Source organism: Saccopteryx bilineata, chromosome 5 (assembly GCF_036850765.1).
Source record: "Saccopteryx bilineata isolate mSacBil1 chromosome 5, mSacBil1_pri_phased_curated, whole genome shotgun sequence".
Lineage (NCBI taxonomy): Eukaryota > Metazoa > Chordata > Mammalia > Chiroptera > Emballonuridae > Saccopteryx > Saccopteryx bilineata.
In genome coordinates, this window is record NC_089494.1 from 95,969,252 (window position 1) to 95,988,377 (window position 19,126).

The 19,126-nt window shown below is 37.6% G+C and overlaps 1 protein-coding gene across 1 annotated transcript in view; it reads right to left on the reverse strand.

Moving 5' to 3' along the window:
* The window catches only part of ARHGAP15 (Rho GTPase activating protein 15), a 694,101-nt gene that overhangs the window by 235,307 nt on the left and 439,668 nt on the right, over positions 1-19,126 (reverse strand). Inside the window, exon 10 of the mRNA XM_066279712.1 lies at positions 17,492-17,590. Within this exon, the coding sequence (XP_066135809.1) occupies positions 17,492-17,590 (99 nt within the window). The remainder of the gene's footprint in view (positions 1-17,491; positions 17,591-19,126) is intronic.

Genomic DNA, 19,126 nt, shown 5'->3' on the forward strand with positions numbered 1-19,126 from the left:
ACTTCTATTCTGAGAGCAGACTGTAGCTCAAAGGAAGGCAAATACAATACGACTTCACTTCGTAGAATTTGGGACAAGAAAAGATGGAGGATAAGAGGTCAAAATAGAATACATAATGAGAGAGGGGGCAAAAAGAGAAAGTGGATGTATCATATTGGTTTCATGCTAATCCAAAAAGGTAGCTGCTATTAACCAAATGCTTATCCTGCCTGGATTTCATATTTTCAGCTATACTAAGATACAGGGAAATGTAATGTTTTTACTGGACTTAAAGACTTGGAGGAGAAGAGGCACATTTTTCAACTTGACTAAACACAATTTATCCTTAAACATGATTTATTCTTATCATTATAATAATTTCCATCATATGAAAAGTATAATAAATAATCTATTTTTTCTTTGGAGACAGCTGATGAAAGGATTTTTCTTTTAGGTGAGTGTAATGTTCTAAACTGAGGTTCAACAGCTCAGTTTCCAAAAATCCATATGAAGATTTGCTTTAGAGAATAAAACTGTGAAGAGGCACATTATTCTTCCTTGGAATGAAATCAATGAAAACCAGGTCTGTCTTCTCTCTAGTCAGGGTCTGTAAGAGACCCGTCCCATTGTGGGGGACTCCTCCCATTGTGTCATTCTTAGGCAGCTGCAGAGCCTGTAGTGCTGCCTGTGTGCAGACCACCGGCTCCATCCGATGACACCTTCATCTCTCCAGTGGCTTAACTCTCCCCGTAAGTCGCCTTAAGGTTTATCAGCCTCAGCTGGAGACACATGGTCCTAAAGGATGGTTGATTAATGAGATACTGTGTTCTTATCTCACTCTCAAGTTTTCCAACATACCTTAACTAAGTGTTAAAAAAGACTCTTCCCAGAAACAAATGCATTTTTACTATTTTATTGGCCAGATTATTAAAAGAAAATAATGACCTTATTTTGTTCAAGTTCAAAGCAAAGCGTGCTGCAAGCAAAACCCCTAGAGAGGAGGGGGGTACTAAGCTTGAGTACACAGCATGCTTTCAGAGGTAGATATATAACTCCCTTTTTTGCATCTCTTTCCTTTATCAAACAAAACAAACCACAAAACAAAATCCCTTTCTTCCCTCATGTTTAAAAACACTCTAACAGGAGACAAAGACTTTTAATGTTAAATTATTGATACCATTTAAAACAACTAAACTCAGGGTAATGCTTTAAGCTAAGGTGGAAATGATATTTTCACCTGAGGCAGGGTTGCCAGGAGAGGGTACTAGAGGTCAGACACCATGGCCAGGGGCACATTGTGCAGTAGTGTAACCATCTAGCAAAGAAACAGAGTGGAGGGGGCAATGGGCACCCAAATACGTCACGACCTGTCCTGCAGTTGTACTTGGTTCAGAACCCATGTTTGATTCCCGTGAGAAATTTCACTAACAGGTTTGTAATTGTCTTCTCGTGGTTTGGGGGTTTCAGACCCCTTCCAGCTTTAACTTTGCTACCTACCAACATTGGTTGTAAAATCTGGTGATAAATATGGAGCTAAAACTTTACTATTTGGCAGTGTTCGACATGTGCCCACCACCCTGTCAACAGGGCAATCACAATCAGTGATCAGGACTGTGAATATGAAGGGTTGTTTTTTATTTCATGTGCCATGCATGTTAGACACAGTAGACAAGAGGATCTATTGGGCACTTTTGAAAGGGATGCAGTTGTTCACAAGATAGGATTCCTGTGCAAATCTCTAACAATTTTAGTCAAACAGAGGCACAGAAACATTTTTCGTCTTTGTTTTTGGAATGAGAACTTGTGGGAGTTAATTTAAAAATATACAGAATTCTAAGATTTTTTTCTCCAGCTGATTTATCCATGGGGTTAAATAAAATATCCTTTAAAATATTAAAATTCCTGTATTTTAGTTTGTAAACGTACGGGAAAATATGGCCAAATGATTTGAAGCCACTGGCTAGTAGCTGTTTGCCTGTGGCCACCTCTCTGTCTCTGTTGGTGCCACAGAATCTACGTCTCTAGAACTATTTTCAGCTAAGAAGAGTTTAATTTCTAGGCTTAATTCAGTTTCTAGGCTAATAACTTCCCCCTATGTATCTTTTCCACTAGTTTGTTCAGTAACAAAAAATGTTTTATTTGTTCCTATCCATAAAAAGCTGTGAAAAGAAACCTTTCTGGTGGGAAAAGAATTTGAATAGAAAGCATGAACATACATATATCAGACCAAGGATTAAAAAGTGAATATTATACGTGAGGAAACATTACAAGAAGATTTCACTATATTAGTTTTTCCAAGTCAGTATTCCAAGTCAGTTTTGGATTATGTGTGAAAAGTAAGAACTCTTTGCTGCAACAGGTGCTGGCAAGAAACTCCCATTAAAGCTTATAGAAGTTATGCCTGTAAAGTCTTGGCATCTGAGAAAATTCTCTCATAAGAATGCATTATGCATCAGATTTTTCTCACTAGAAAAACAATACAAGGCTGTGACTACTTAATAATATTCCCAGTCACTATTTTGTTAACAGCATCCATTGGCGATGACATCTTTGGTGACCTTGTGCTATATGTAAAGTATATGTCAGCCTTCATTTCAACACTGAACATGCATTATCTTTAGCACCAAACAATAAAGATATTGGTCTACCATCTGTCTTCCGTAATCAAAGCATAAACTTGAGAGTTTATATGGAGTGAATTAATTTATGTTTTATGGAGTTAATGGATTTATACTAATGAATTCATATTCCAAAGATAGATTCTTCCTCTGCAATGTGGTAAATATTTACAAGATTTTACTGGAGTTAGGAATATAGTCTATGAGTACCAGGTAGTACTGATACAGGTTTTGAGTCTATATTACTGACTCCTATTAGAAAACATGATGTGTGGCTCACAGTGGATGCTAAATAAATGCCATCTTTGTTTCCTTAAATAAATCTCACCATTGCTGTCTCACCACACCTTCAGGACTAACCTCGGGATTCTCAGAACATAAACTTGCCTACCTAAAGCTTAACAAGCAACATCTCTTTCTTTGATAAAGCTCAATTTTTCAGCCTATTAATTCGAGAGGTTAAAGTATTTATTTTTACTGACATTTGCCTGTTGGATATACTTAAATTATTGTTTTACCTTATTCTATAAATCTATTATTGATAAGGAATTTTATTTAAACCTAACGGGTAACTTGGATTTAAAGCATTTATCAAATTAAAAACTGAGATAAAACTTTAGACAGTAGTGAATGTTAGGAAAAGCTCACTGAAAATGACTGTGAGCCTGTAGATACCCAGATGTGTTTATCCATATCTAGATTTGTAGCTGTACTGTGGATTGAATGTTACTAGCTTACATCTGTGTTTGTATTCATAGATTTAAATATGCATTTCATATATTAATAAATGCATCTTTAATAAAAGTCCTCAAGGTAATACATTCACCTTCCAAAACACACACACACAAACGCACATGTGCATGCGTGCGCACACACACATACCTCAGCACCAACCCGGGCAATCTGCCAAAGTATGGTTGCTGTGAAAAAGTTTTGCTTTAGGGCAATAGCAAACTAGCTCATCACCCTGCTGCCCTGTCCACTCCTCACCACATGGTTCTTTGCTGTATTCTTAACTTCCCCTCCTACAGTGAGGGAACATTTCTTCAGACTATTTTATTGCCAATACATTTTTACTTTGTATGATGAAATGAAACAAGGGACTGGTTTCATTAGAAGGAGAGGTAAACAGAACATTAATTAAATTTGCTGATGATACTAAATTGGGAGGAACTGTGGACATCTGTGAAGACAAAAGAATCATACAAATAGACTTAAGGAGTTTAGAAACACAAGCAGGAAATAATAAAAGGAGATTCAGCCTTAAATAATGCAAGCTAATACATTTGGGAAAAGATAGTAAAAAAACATGGCTATTCAGGGGAGGGTAGATGCCTGGAAGGTGGTGATGGTGAAAGAAACCTGGGGGGCGATAATGGGAGAAATTATAGACAAACTTACGGGGAAGTAGTCACAATGCCTGGAGGTTTATATATAAAAGAACATACTTTTTTGAACTAGAAAGATGATAGTCCTACTCTTATGACACAAGTAGTTCTCAAAAACATCAAATTTGTCTCTACTTTGTTGATTCCTGCAGGTTTATGAAATAATTTAATAGTATTTGTTGAAAGAAGTGCTTTTTCCTTTTAAGGATGAGGAACTAAGCTTTGTCCATAACCTGCACTGATCACAGAGTTGCTGCTCCCTATTAGTCCTGTCCTATACTACTAAAACGTATTGCTAATAGGGTATTTATATACATACAGATATAGATACATATTATACCATGTTGCAAAGGGAAAAAAACCCCAAAAGACCTTACTTTCACTTTTATGGTAGTTTCTCTACCTTCTGGATAATGTGATTTCATATTATGTGTTCAGAGCCATTTAATCATTTTCTCTTCTAGCAGTTCAATGAATCTTCATTATAGAGGATTTGATTCTCCATGGATGAACTGATGAAAGCAAATTTTGGATAAAGTCTATATATCCATCCATGTAACCATCCATTATGAGTTGAGCCCCTACCATATATGCCAGCTCCAATGTGCTCAGCACTGAGGAGACAGAGATAAACCGAACACAATCCCTAGACTCACGAAGTCACATTCTCGATGGGGGCAACCAACCATTACTGAGCCATGCAAAAGTAAAGCCATCCCTAAAACAATGGAGGGATGCCCTAATAATATCCAAGAGAGCATGGAGAGGTGGTTGATGATATCAGTCAGAGAATATTCCTTAAAGAAGGTGACTTTTCTTGCTGAGTACAAGAAGATGAATATAAATTTGGCAAGTAGATGGATGGCAGAGTTTTTGAGAGGGAATAGCACATAGAAGGAAGATCAGCTTTTAGAAAACTTCATGTAGTTGCTATTCCTGGAGCATTAAAAGCAGCTTATAAGGATATAAAGCTGGAAAGTAGACAGAGGTCATATGCTTATCAGTTTTAATGGGAACAATTTGTGTGGAATTTTGTTTATCCTGATGGGGATAAGAACCATTGAAGAGTTCTATGAAAAACTAACACAATCCCATTTGTATTCAAGATGAATAATTTGGCAGCATTGAGGAAGGGTGGCCTAGACAGAAAGGAGAATAAAGGCAATGCTATCAATCAGGAAGTGTATCTCAAAGTAATTTATGGAGGCCCAATCAAGACTGTAGGAGGTGAAAGCAATAATCAGATTCAAGTGTTAGTGAGGAAGTAGAGATTATTAAACTTAGTGAATGATGTAGTGTCTAATGAGAGAGAAGAACCGAAGATAGCCAACATAATATTTTTAGGGCAGTAAAGAAAATAGGTCATGATGCCATTGATTAAGTTAAAGAATAAAGGGGAATAAGAGGTGTGTTGGGAAATGTGATGAGTTCAGTAATTCAAGAAGAGTTGTTTCTAGACCTCAGGTCTGAGAGAAAGAAGTAGCTTGAGGGGTCATTCTCATATAGAAGTTCTGATGTCATGGAAGGAATCATTGGAGTGTTAGGCATGATGAAGTTACACTGAGAGAACGAGTAGCATACAATATCAGAGTCAAGAATTAAATCCAGAGGAAAAGCATGTTTCTTATGCTGTCAAACTCTAGGCCAAACACATGGACTTCAATATTATGCTATGCAATTTCAGATTCATGCCAACTAACTGCCTGCCTACAAATGAAATTAAAGGAAGCTTACTATGGTGATTACAATACTGTCTGGGATGTGTTCCACTGCTTTGTAGGGTGATTAAAGAGTTAAATTAGCCCAAACTGTCAAAAATGCAAAATGTAATAAGAAGAGGATTACTTTCAAAACACAGAAGACAATAGTCCTATTTTAGTGGCACTGGTGTATTAAAAATTGTAATAGTGCTGGCCCTGGCCGGTTGGCTCAGCGGTAGAGCGTCGGCCTGGCCTGGCGTGCAGGGGACCTGGGTTCGATTCCCAGCCAGGGCACATAGGAGAAGCGCCCATCTGCTTCTCCACCCCCCCCCCCTTCCTCTCTGTCTCTCTCTTCCCCTCCCGCAGCCAAGGTTCCATTGGAGCAAAGATGGCCCGGGCGCTGGGGATGGCTCCTCAGCCTCTGCCCCAGGCGCTAGAGTGGCTCTGGTCTTGGCAGAGCAAAGCCCTGGAGGAGCTCTAGAGCATCACCCCCTGGTGGGCAGAGCGTTGCCCCTGGTGGGCATGCCGGGTGGATCCCGGTCGGGCGCATGCGGGAGTCTGTCTGACTGTCTCTCCCCGTTTCCAGCTTCAGAAAAATACAAAAAAAAAAAAAAATTGTAATAGTGCTTTTGATATCATCAGCAAGCTTAACTTTATTCTTCTGTGAATTTGTAGAAAGCAAAATCAATATCCAATAGCAAACTCATGTCAGAAGTTAGAATATTGGTATCCTGTCTTTGTTAGCTTCATATTGATAGGTCTGTAGAGTTGATGATTTCTGTCTTTTTTTTTTTGTGACAGAGACAGAAAGAGAGTCAGAGAGTGGGATAGATAGATAGAGACAGACAGGAAGGGAGAGAGATGAGAAGCATCAGTTTTTTGTTGTGGCACCTTAGTTGTTCAATGATTGCTTTCTCATATGTGCCTTGACCGGAGGGCTACAGCAGAGTGAATGACCCCCTGCTCACTCCAGCGACCATGGGTCATGTCTATAATCCTACACTGAAGCCAGCAACCCCGTGCTCAAGCTGGTGAGCCCACACTCAAGCCACATGAGGCCCCGCTCAAGCCCGATGAGCCCGTGCTCAAACTGGCGAGCTCAGGTTTTCAAACCTGGATCCTCTCCATCACAGTCCAATGCTCTATCCACTGTGCCACCACCTGGTCAGGCAATGATATATTTCGTACTTGAAATTCTTTGATAGACTTTTTCAACTAAAAAAAAAGTCATTAAAATAAAATTTTCCTGAAATGTACATAGAAAATAAACACTGAATCAAGAAGGGGAGATGTTTGTAGAGAAGCAGAGCTGCACCAACATGGTATTCGAATTCTGAATTAAAGATGTGGTGCTCAACTTGCTGTGTGGTTATGGGACTTGAGCTTATGCCTGCCTAGTCTCAGGCATGTCACTTACAAGTCACAGTTGCCATTCAATTACTTTATTAAAAGCAGCAGGCCACTAGTGTTGAAACAATGCCTAATAGGATATGACTTCCTCTGATGAAAATGAGTAGAAAATCAATATTCTTTTAGCTGCTGGATGGTAAACTTAAATGTAGTATCCAAAAATTGATGAGCATAAAATCTGTAAAGAAACATAACTTCAAATATTTAGCATAGCTGGGTATAGATGGGAAAGAATGATATCATTTACAACAATATAATATACTGTCATCAGAAATGGTTTAAATGTTTAAAAAGCAGTTTTGCAAACAACGTTATTCTTTACACATCATGCAGCTGCCTTCAACCAACAACTCTTGGTCGTTGATCTTTTTAGTTACAATCACATGCAGATGTAGCGACGATGTGCAACTTTCCAATGAATTAAGCAATGTTGAATATAATTTATCCATTTATTCATCATTTGTTGAGAATCCATTACCTGTCACTGCTAAGAAATAAGAATAAATCCATGTTCCTTATATGAAATAGTACAAAATATACTGATGGCAATATTTTAAATATATTTCTTCTATAAATGTGTTTTTATCCTAAATCTAGGACATTCATATTTCCCCCAAAGAGTGTGATTTTACCTTTTGAACCAACAGTCACTATAACCTCAAAAACTCTTCCAGCAGTGTCACTTCAGAGCTATTTTGGCCTTGCACTGTTAATTTTTCTTCTCAAAATGTCTTGCCCTCTACATTCTTTTTGTTTAATTTTTTTTTCAGAACTGAAAATAGGAAGTGGCTTGCAAAGTATAAAATTTGGCAAAAAGGAATAAAACTAGCAAGAAAGATGATTTTGACCACAAGAAAAACATTTCTAACTCCACAGCCTGTTAGACTATGAGATACACTCTCAGAGAATTTAGAAGAATCTCCAAGACAATCTCTTGTTGTTGTTGTTGTTATTAATATTATTAGCTCCTATTTATTGAAAACTTGAAAGCTTTCCAAATGCTTGTAATTTTTTTCTTTCAAATTTTGTAAACATTTGCTTCCAGGTTAAAATATCCTACTAAGTTTCAACCAAGATTATTTTTATGGTTGAAATATTAACTTCTGAATATAGGGGCTTATGACAAATAAACTCCCTGACCCAGAACTCCTATGATGTAAACGATACTGCAGTGGGATATTGTATAGTATTGCATCCATTCACAATAAGAGGCTAGTTGCCTAGGCTAGCGGTTTTCAACTGGTGTGCCACAAAAAATTTTTAAACATGTAATACCTGACTGTTTGGTCAGAGATGCTGACCTCCCTTCTTTTAGATTGTCATTTCTTTTTACGTGTGCCAACACAGCAATGGTTGTCCAGTCCGAATGAATCAAAATTATACTTATTTTCTGTCAGATCGGCAAAAAATATATTTTTTGGTGTGCCACAGAATTTTAGTAATTATTTTATGTGTGCCATGAGATGAAAAAGGTTGAAAATTACAGGCTCAGCGTATTAATTTTGGCAATGTTTCCTTCCAACTGACTCCAAGAGAAAAGTATGTTAAGAACCTAAAGTTTAGAATGGAGGTAGGAGTGGGGGTGGAGATTGGAAATTTGTCTCAGGCTTTATCTAGGAAGAGACATTATTTATTCTTATGCATTCTGGACTCGAAAGTGTGGGAATATCCACCGACTGATTTGACCAGAGCCACATTGCTGGATACATTAGATAGCCTTTCCGGTTGTTGAACTGCACGTTTATTCATACATTAACTTCTGTAATGTTTAAGCTCTCTCTTTTTGATAATACAACTGTTGCGTATTGTTGGATGTAGATAAACTCCATAAAATGTCACTAATAAATACATACAGTACATTAATTACTAATAATGTCTACACACAGAATTTGTGAATATTCAATGTAAGCCTGCCATTTCATGACAAGATTTAACTAACAAGCATTTTCTTGAATAAGAGTAAATTTCTCTGGCACAAACAAGCAGGCAGCAGGTAACTATGGCAGAGATGGTAACGGTTTCAATAGTCTGCCTTCTCTTTATTACAGACCTCACAAGTATGCCCTTTTGTCTACATTTGTTTTCTTAATTGCAAAACACAGCTTTTTTCTCTCTCTCCACCTTGTCATCTCTGATTTCTTTTGGTAGCCTGTTTCTAGTTTCTCTTTTATACTCTTGCTGGCTGTTTCCTGTTTACTCTTTTTTGATTCTGTCTTTCCCTCTAGCCCTGAATGTGGCTTTCTTACAGACACAAAGGCCCCAGCATGACTACCCCAAAGAACCAGTTCCAACTTGGACCCGGCACAGCACTATCGCTGTCAGGAAGGTGGTTGTCATTGGGTTGCATTAAAACAAAACCAAACATAAGACACCAAAACACTAAACAGGACTTAATTTTAACCCAGAAGTAAAATAAGAAAAACACACTGCAAACTTCCATAGAGATTTTTTGAGAATCATCTCTGTTGTAAATGCATGCGGCACCGAACGTTAGGCAAGAAAAGCAAGCCCTTTAAAAAAGAAAAGGCATCGGTCAGCGCCCTCAGAAACGTTTTTGTTCAGTCCACAAATATTCTCTGGGGAAAAAGAAAAAGTGCTTATCTTGAGCTCTTGATTTTTTTTTTTTGAGCATGTAATTTTTATCAGTTTGTTTTGTTTTTGTTACTTTTCTTTCCCACTCACTGCTTATAAAACTAGCAAGCAGAAGTCTCTCTGGAACAAGATAGAATCATAAAAGTTTTCAAGAATCTTGTCACAAACTAAACAGTACAAATTGCACATTCTTCATGGAAGTATCAGCCTTTAGTGCGTGCCTGGATCCAACTATAATAGATTATCCCAAAGTGGGAAAGAATGAACAGTACAAAATTAGCAGAACTGCGAGCAGAGCTTGTCTAGTGAAGGCAATCCGATCCGCACTTCAGGGGCCTGGACTCTCAGGCAATGGGAGAGACTACGGAAAGTTTTACTTTTGCAAGTGAACACTTGGTAAGATCTCAAGAGGCAGATTGGTGCATTGAATTGCATCCGAGGACAATTATATTATACTGCTTGGTATCTCTTGGCATAATAACTATACTACAATCGTGCCTGTTATTTATATAATAATACATGTACATACCTTACTAGTATACAAATGCAACATATATAGTAAATACACAATTACATAGATTTTATATTTTTGTGAGTCAGATAAGCATAGGTGTATAACCATATCTTCTTACATGAACAAATATTTCCAAGTTAATATTCACATAGTTAGAGAAATAGATTTTGTTTCTAATGTTATGGGTCAGTTAATGACACATTCTCAAAAACTTTATGTCACAGGAGAGGAATTACCAAAAAGAAACAGTGAAGGTATAATAATAATTTTAGCCATTCTTTTTCCAAGATGCTATAATCTACCCAAAGATAACTAATTGTTCAAAGTAAACATTCCACTGTGACCACAAAAGGAATCCATTACACAAACATATAATTCACAGTCATTTTTAGTGGGTTGTAAACAGTTTGGAATGAGCATAAAATGGGACAAAAATCAAAGTGAGCATTTTGAAATGAAAAAGTGTTTGCTACAAAAGGTCAGTCCCTTTGCTTGGCAAACTATGTAGAAAAGCCTGGGAAAATGCTGATCACACAAGCAATGAGGGAATTTTAAAGCCAACAGCCTCCTTGTTTCTTTAAACAGACATCGGAACCTAGAACTGGATCCTGTCAAACAAACGACAGCAAAAAAATATAACAGCTGCTAAGAAGTCAAGTTGAGAGATAAAGTTTTCGAGGCTAAGGACCTTCTCAGAAGTAGACTAAAGGTCTTTCTTAAATCTTTAGGCAAAGTTATGGATCCCAGGGTGGCTTTTAGGCACTGAGTCAAATATGTAAGTTTGTGTATCATTCTTGTCATAGTATTTTGGGTTCCAGAAAAAAGAAAGTGAGGACGGACTTATTGATTAGCATCTGCTGAGGCTTTCTGCAAAGTAGCTTTTAGCTGAACACATCAAATTTGAAAAACTTGGTATCACTTATTTTTTTTATTTGGATTAAAACATAATATAGAATATACCTTCTTAAACATGTTTAAGTGTATAGTTCAGAAGTGTTAAGTACATTCACGTTATTGTGCAGCAGATCTCTAGGTATAATTTTAATGTTGTTAAAGAGTTGGAGGGCATATAAACCAGAACTAAAAATTGAGCTGCTAAAACATATTTAAAAGAATAACTGCCAATTCAAATGATTAAAAAAAAAAGTCCTATTCCCCTACTGAAAAAAATATATATTGGATGCATAAAAATATATTTAGAGTAGAAATATGCTCACTCATTGAGTTAACTCCATTATTATATAAAGGAAATTTACTTCAATGGCTGGTGCTGTTGGGTAGAAAAAAGGTTGGCTTACCATGTAAAAAAAACGTATTTTTGGTATCTCACACCAAGTGACTCTCTATATATTAGATTGTCACAAAATGTCAAGAAAAAAACCCTGGGAAATAGAGCCAAATTAAACTTTTCCTCATCTTAACAAGAGGCAAAAACGAGACAAATATGTGTTCCTTAGTCAGTGTTTCTTACGTTATTTAAAAATTTTTTAAATAAAGATTGCATTTATCTAAGGTGTACAACATGATGATTTGATATGATTACTACAAAGAAATTGACATATCATCTCTTGACCCAACTACGGTTGTGTGTGTGTGTGTGTGTGTGTGTGTGTGTGTGTGGTGTGACCTGAGAGTATCTGAAATCTACTGTCTTGGCATATTTCCAGCATTCAATGCAGTATTAACTATAGTCATTATGTCTGTACATTAGATATCTCAATTTATTCATCTGACACAACCTGTAACTTTATGTCCTTTGACCAACATCTCTTCCCATTCCCCCTCCTCCCTATTAAGTTATTTGAAAGCAAACTTCCCTTACATTTAAAAAAATAATAATTGTCATGCTATTCTCTCATGTTGTATTTGTTCTTTTCTTTCACAGCAATTGTTATAGTTGGTGCTTTTTGTGTGTCTTTTTGTTTAATGTGTATCTCCTCTATATTCTTAGCTGGTAGCATACAACAGCAATTTTCTACTGGTATGGCACAGGGATTTAAATATTATACATGCAATACCTGACTACTTATTCGGGGGCACTGACCTCTTTTCTTTTAGATTTTCAAATAAAAAATAACAACAACCAACACAACAATAGCCATCTGGTGTGAATGAACCAAAATTATACCTACTTCGTCAGACCGACAAAATATATTTTTTGGTATGTTGCAGAATTTTAGTAATTAGATTATGTGTGCCATAAGATGAAAAAGATTGAAAATCACTGGTGTAGAGAATGACACATAGAAGATACTAAATAGCTACTTGTACAAATGCAACAGATACTTAATGCCTGTTATTTCATTCAACACTTATTGAGTGCTTACAATGTGTCACATACTATGTGTGGCTGCTTCCAAATAATGCACCTTCACAAAGAGTTGTCAGTCAGCTACATGCTTTGATAAAAAGAACTATGGATCAAGGTCTTATTACTAATTACACCAGTGTAGACTCTATACCAGGGGTCGAGAACCTATGGCTCATGAGCCAGATGTGGCTCTTTTGATGGCTGCATCTGGCTCGCAGACAAATCTTTAATAAAAAAAATAATAACGTTAAAAATATAAAACAGGCCCTGGCCGGTTGGCTCAGTGGTAGAGCGTCGGCCTGGCGTGCAGAAGTCCCAGGTTCAATTCCCGGCCAGGGCACACAGGAGAAGCGCCCATCTGCTTCTTCACCCCTCCCCCTCTCCTTCCTCTCTGTCTCTCTCTTCCCCTCCCGCAGTGAGGCTCCATTGGAGCAAAGATAGCCTGGGCGCTGGGGATGGCTCCTTGGCCTCTGCCCCAGGCGCTAGAGTGGCTCTGGTCACAGCAGAGCGACGCCCCGGAGGGGCAGAGCATCGCCCCGTGGTGGGCAGAGCGTCGCCCCTGGTGGGTGTGCCGGGTGGATCCAGTTCAGGAGCATGCAGGAGTCTGTCTGACTGTCTCTCCCTGTTTCCAGCTTCAGAAAAATACAATAGATATAGATATATATATATATATATATATATATATATATATATATATATATATATATATAAAATGTTCTCATGTATTACAATCCATTCATTTCCTACCGCTCATGTTCATGGTTGCGGGTGGCTGGAGCCAATCACAGCTGTCCTCCGGGACAACAACAAATTTTTATTAGATAATGGATAATGTACACAGGTCGTTGTATGGCTCTCATGGAATTACATTTTAAAATATGTGGTGTTTATGGCTCTCTCAGCCAAAAAGTTTCCCGACCCCTGCTCTATACTCTGTCTAGTTCATGTCTCCTAGGTTCTTGTCTCTAAGAGATACATACACAAGACCTTATTCTTCAGTGAGAAATTTCTATCCACTTTTGAAGTCATGATAAACTACACAAAACATTTATAAAACAGTGGATCATGGACTTCTCACAATGTGGATATACGGACCATCTGTATGCCACAGTGCTATGCTCTCCGTGCCGATTCCCCTGGACCTCAGGAAAGAAGCATCAGATGACTCCATGCTTTTGGTCAGTTTATCATATGTATTGAGCCTTGGCTGAACAATAATTAATATTTTCAGAGAAATTTCTTTGGGAGAAAAAACACAAATTGACATTTTCAGTTACAACTTACAATATCTCATGTAGCTGGTCTGTAACTGTAAAGTCAAGGCAAAGGAGAATGGACACTTAGAAGAACTTTAACAACTAATGTGTTTCTCTACAGTCTGTCCTCCAAGTTCTGTGTATATTTCCTAGGCTGAGCAGACGTCAGATACCACAGATGTGACTTTAATTCAGTTATAATAGTTGGTGAGGAAGAAAATGCTCTGGTAGTTTAGAGGAGCGGTCCCCAAGCCCCGGGCCACAGACCGGTACTGGTCCATGGGCCATTTGGTACTGGTCCGCAGAGAAAGAATAAATAACTTACATTATTTCCATTTTGTTTATATTTAAGTCTTAACGATGTTTTATTTTTTTTAAATGACCAGAATCCCTCTGCTACATCCGTCTAAGACTCACTCTTGACGCTTGTCTCGGTGTTGTGATACATTTATTCGTCCCACCCTAAAGGCCAGTCCGTGAAAATATTTTCTGACATTAAACCAGTTGGTGGCCCAAAAAAGAGGTTTAGAGGGATGAAGAAAACTAAATCAAGATAAGGAAACACACTAAACAAGTTACTACTCGCTAAACTGGTTTACATTCAGCTCACTAATACATTTTCTTCTCGGCATGCCCAAAAGATGCAAAATTTTAAATGTAACTAATATCACTTTACCAAGGATGGCTCTTGTGCCAAGCACTGGGTAGAATTTCCCTGGGGAGATTACAGAAGCATGACCAGTTTGGTTCTGTCAAGTTCACCAAGTGCAGTAATTAACAGAATGAATGGACGTATGAATGAACAAATGAATGAATGGACAAATTAATGAATAAATGGTGAGATTTGTCTTCCTGGTATTGTATAATTTTTTTGTGTGTGTGTGTGACAGGGACAGAGAGGGAGACAGATAGAAACAGACAGACAGGAAGGGAGAGAGATGAGAAGCATCAATTCTTGTGTTAGTTGTTCATTGATTACTTTCTTATATGTGCCTTGACCAGGGAGCTACAGCAGACAAAGTGATCCCATGCTCAAGCCAGCGGCCTTGGGCTCCAGCTGGTGAGATTTGCTCAAACCAGATGAATCCACGCTCAAGCTGGCGACCCCGTGGGTTTTGAACCTGGGTCCTCCATGTCCCAGTCCAATGCTCTATCCACTGTGCCACCACCTGGTCAGGCCCTGATATTGTTTAATTTGAAATAAAGCATGCAAGAAGCATTTGAAAAACACAGTTATGGTTTACACATATTTTTTTAAGCAAGGAAATAATCTTAAGGGAAAAAGAAAGAATGGAAACCCATCTTTTTCTACAACTGCCGATGTGCTTCTGTAGTGAGTATTGAGGCCATTTCCCTAAGACTGTGAGAGTAAACACACAATTTTCATTAAATGTGCCTTTCCCATAACTGGTCCATAAGCATTTCCCATGACTCTGCAGTTGAGTATCTTGGCTGAAAGAGGATCTGGCCATTAGAAAGAGGGCTCTAGATATGCTGAGTCCCAGCCGTGCCGAGAGACTTGGCACCTTTCTATGCTACTTCCTAATACCAACCCCAGCATAAAATGTCATCAGAAGCCTGCATAAACATTGGACTTAGATTCACATAAATTATTTCTGTCCTAAGGTGTTTTATGCCAGAATTTAGTAAAAACAGCTCTTTGAGTAAACAGAATTGGCATATAACTGTAAGAATATTAAGCCAACAAAATGATCATAGAAAAATATAATCAAAGTACACACTTGTAAATCTTGCAATGATGTGTGAGGTTTATCTTGTGCCTCTGAGTTTTTATTGAACATTTCCATAGAGTTCCTTTAAGCTGACACTGGCAAAGTGCTTTGAATGATCAGTTTCTTTGAGGAATTGTGGTCTTTGAGTTTCATTAAAATGCTTAGGATTTATTTTAATAATCATATGTGATTAGTGCCTGTTTGGTACTGAATCTACAAATTCATTTTAAGAGTAAACACCAGGACAATAAAATGTAATGCCAGATACTATTGCTCCTGTCAGCAAAAACATTGTCTTATTTTATTAAAAACTCCCACAAAATGCCATGAACAAAGGACACAGTTTCTATTTACAAATATTTTCTACACTACAATATTATGGTATCTGCATACCACAAGGCTGTATCTAGCAGAATGTTTATCTTGCCTGGGGTATGTACATGAATAGAGAAGCATGGAGCCTTTTTTATATGTGCACACATCTTATTGTGGACGGCTTCCCCAAAGCCCTATTTGGATTTTTGCTCTAATATAACAGTGCTCACACCATCAGTACTGAGTATTTATAAGTGAATGAAGATTTCCTGAAAATGATAATTTAGCTATTGGCAATAATAACATTATACCATTTTTTTTGTGATCCATTTTGGCTTTAAGTACTTATTAAATAATATTTATTCCTCAATATGTACTTATAAAATTAAATGAGATTGCAACAGGCAATAAAAAACACATTTCTCTCTCAACTGGAATTGACTCCATCCTTCACAGATCTCTCTCCTTGTGTTCATTCTGCTTTTACTGTTTTCCACTCTGGCTCTGAACTCACTGCTCTCCTCTCTGATATGCTGATATGTTCTCCCACAAAGCCGCTCTCTTTATCCACTTTCCCTACCCACTCGTCCCCTTCTTGTTATTCTCCATTCCCTACTGGTATGGGAATAACGGGATCCCAAGGCTGTCCTTACAGTATAATTAAAGTATGAATTTCCAGGAGTTGGAAATTGCAGACTATTTTTATTATGCTTCTATAATAAAGCCAGGTAACACTGAGAAAATTAAAATAGCTTTGCCTTAGAAAATAACTTAGTAAAGATTTTTTTTCTGCTTGGTTCTATTGTTTTAAGAGATCGGGAGCTGAAAATGGGGATAGATTTACCAATTCTTTTTCTGAAAACACCTCTCTCTTTTACATGATATATATCTCCCTAGATCCTGGGACTATGTTGTAAACTTGTAACAGATGGTGATGAAGCTACATATTTTTATTATATATATATATTATAAAATTGAGATTCTGCATTTACTGTATGTATCTTCCAGGGGAAGTGACCTTGAATGAAGTCAGAGTCCGAAGGAAAAACACCTCACAGAATAGCATAGAAATGATGAGTCAGTTGGGTTTTGTTTTGTTCCCCTCAGTAAGATGAAATAATTTCAGATGAAAAACTGAATGTTAAAATACAAGGATCAAAGGTAGGTCACCTTCACACTGGAGGTGCATCTATTAATTGTTCCAGGAAAAACCAGTTAGCCATATTCTGAACAGAAACACATGGAAGACGGAATAGCGCTGTTTGCAAGTAGAAATGCTATTTGCTTCACTTGGGTAATGTTGGGGGCTTACCAAAAATTGTTCTGGCACAACATCTACCAGCATGAATGTTAGGAGGGTTCTAACACTTCGAGTGCTGATATTTTATGAATGTTTTATCACTGGCTTGAAAACAAGAAGTTTGCAATTGAATCAACAACATGTCAGACAGACAAAATATTAAAAAAAAAAAGAACATTAGTGGGAATTACTGATATCCCTATTGTAAAAACAAACTGAAGTTAATAAGAAACTTGATCCTCCTAACTGATGAACAAAAGTCAGGTTTTAATTGCAAGGCTTCCCAGACAAATCAAGTGGCACTGTTAACTTGAGCATTGGTTGTGTAGAGGGTGCAGCAAAGGGGGAGAAATTGCTGCATATTCAGTTACCCACCTCTTTTTTCGACAGCTTCAATGCATTGCTTTACGAACCGCGGAACTGTGGAATTTTCACGTTCGCACACTGTGTGCAGATGAGAGCCAAAAATTTGATCTGCAAAAGAAACAAAGATGAGCTTCATTAAAATCCAAGCTTGCGTTGTTCTTTAATTTGATTCTGTTTCCATATCCACAGCGTGATGAAATCTGCATCTTGCATAGGAATCAATTTTTTTTGCTTTAATTCCAAAGTGTCTATTGCAGACATGCAAAGACCATAACTTTCTCCTTTATGGAACCGGACTCCAGCCTCAGAGAAAGAAAACTAACACTCTGCCATCGATTAGGCAGGGGTGACTGAGTAAATTATATTCTCTCTGGGCTTAACTTTGTTGTCTATCAAGTAATGACAAGGGATTAAATAAATTCCTACAAAATAATTCATCTTAATGAGTTGATGTCTTAAGTGTTTTAGAAGAATATTTTCAGTGATCATCAAAATTATGATTTTGTCAGTATACTTAGAAGATTTGTTCTTTGGCTCAATGATGTCTGATGAGGCCAGTTCCAGGAGACTTAACTTTGAAGTGAATTTCTAAACATATCTCCTGCCTTGAACTCCCTTCCTCTTCTCTAATCTAAGTATCCTGTTTCCTTTAGGGCCCAGCTCAGACAGCACTTTCTCCACAAACTCCATTCTTCTCATCTCAGCTTTGTGTCTCTAGTAACATAGGTTCTTTGGAATACCAGTTCCTCAGGATGTGAATAGGTTATATGGGGGAAAGGGGCTGTGATCAAAATAGTTTAGCAACATTGGATTAAACAAAGTTAAACAGGTTCCACTTATGTATATTTATTTTAGAGCTTGTGATATGCCAATGTGCCCTGGGAATCTCCATGAGGGGCTGGAGGACACACTATTTCCCACGCTTATTTGACTAAGATCCTTTTATTTCAAAGGGCATTTCTCTAGACTAATGTTTCTGAGACATACTGGAAATCCTAGCCTTGCCCTCTCATTTAGCACATGATTTATGCTATCTTGCATATGAATTTGCATTTATCATATTTAAAATATGTTTTCTCAAAGTAGATGCTGAGTGCCTGTATTATCTATATGTCCTATAGTCACCAGTGCCTCACACAGATTCTGGTCCACAGGATTCACCCACAGAGTTTTAAAATTGTGAAAAATATACATAACATGAAATTTACCATCGTAACCATTTCCACATATACAGTTCAGTGGCACTAAGTACATGCCTATTGTGCAACCAACACCTCAAATCCATTTTCAAAACTTTTTAAAACAATATAAATGTTTACTACTGATAATGAAACAACCATTTAATAGTTTCAAGGGCTTCCCATCTTGCTCAGAATGCAATACAATTCCTTATCACCACTTCTAAGGCAGCATAGCCAGAACTTCCCCCAATTAGTCGGTTTTCCTTGCTTCTTCTCTTGGCTCTTCCCTGCATCCTTTGCCTGAAGAATCTCTGCCCACATTGCTGGTACTTATCCAAACTTCTCCCTCTGAACATTACAATTATTGTTTCCTCTACATGGAACTCTATTGCTCGAGGTCTCTGATCAAATGTCACCTTCTGACTGTAGCCGTTCCTACCTACCCTTTAAAAAAAAATGACAA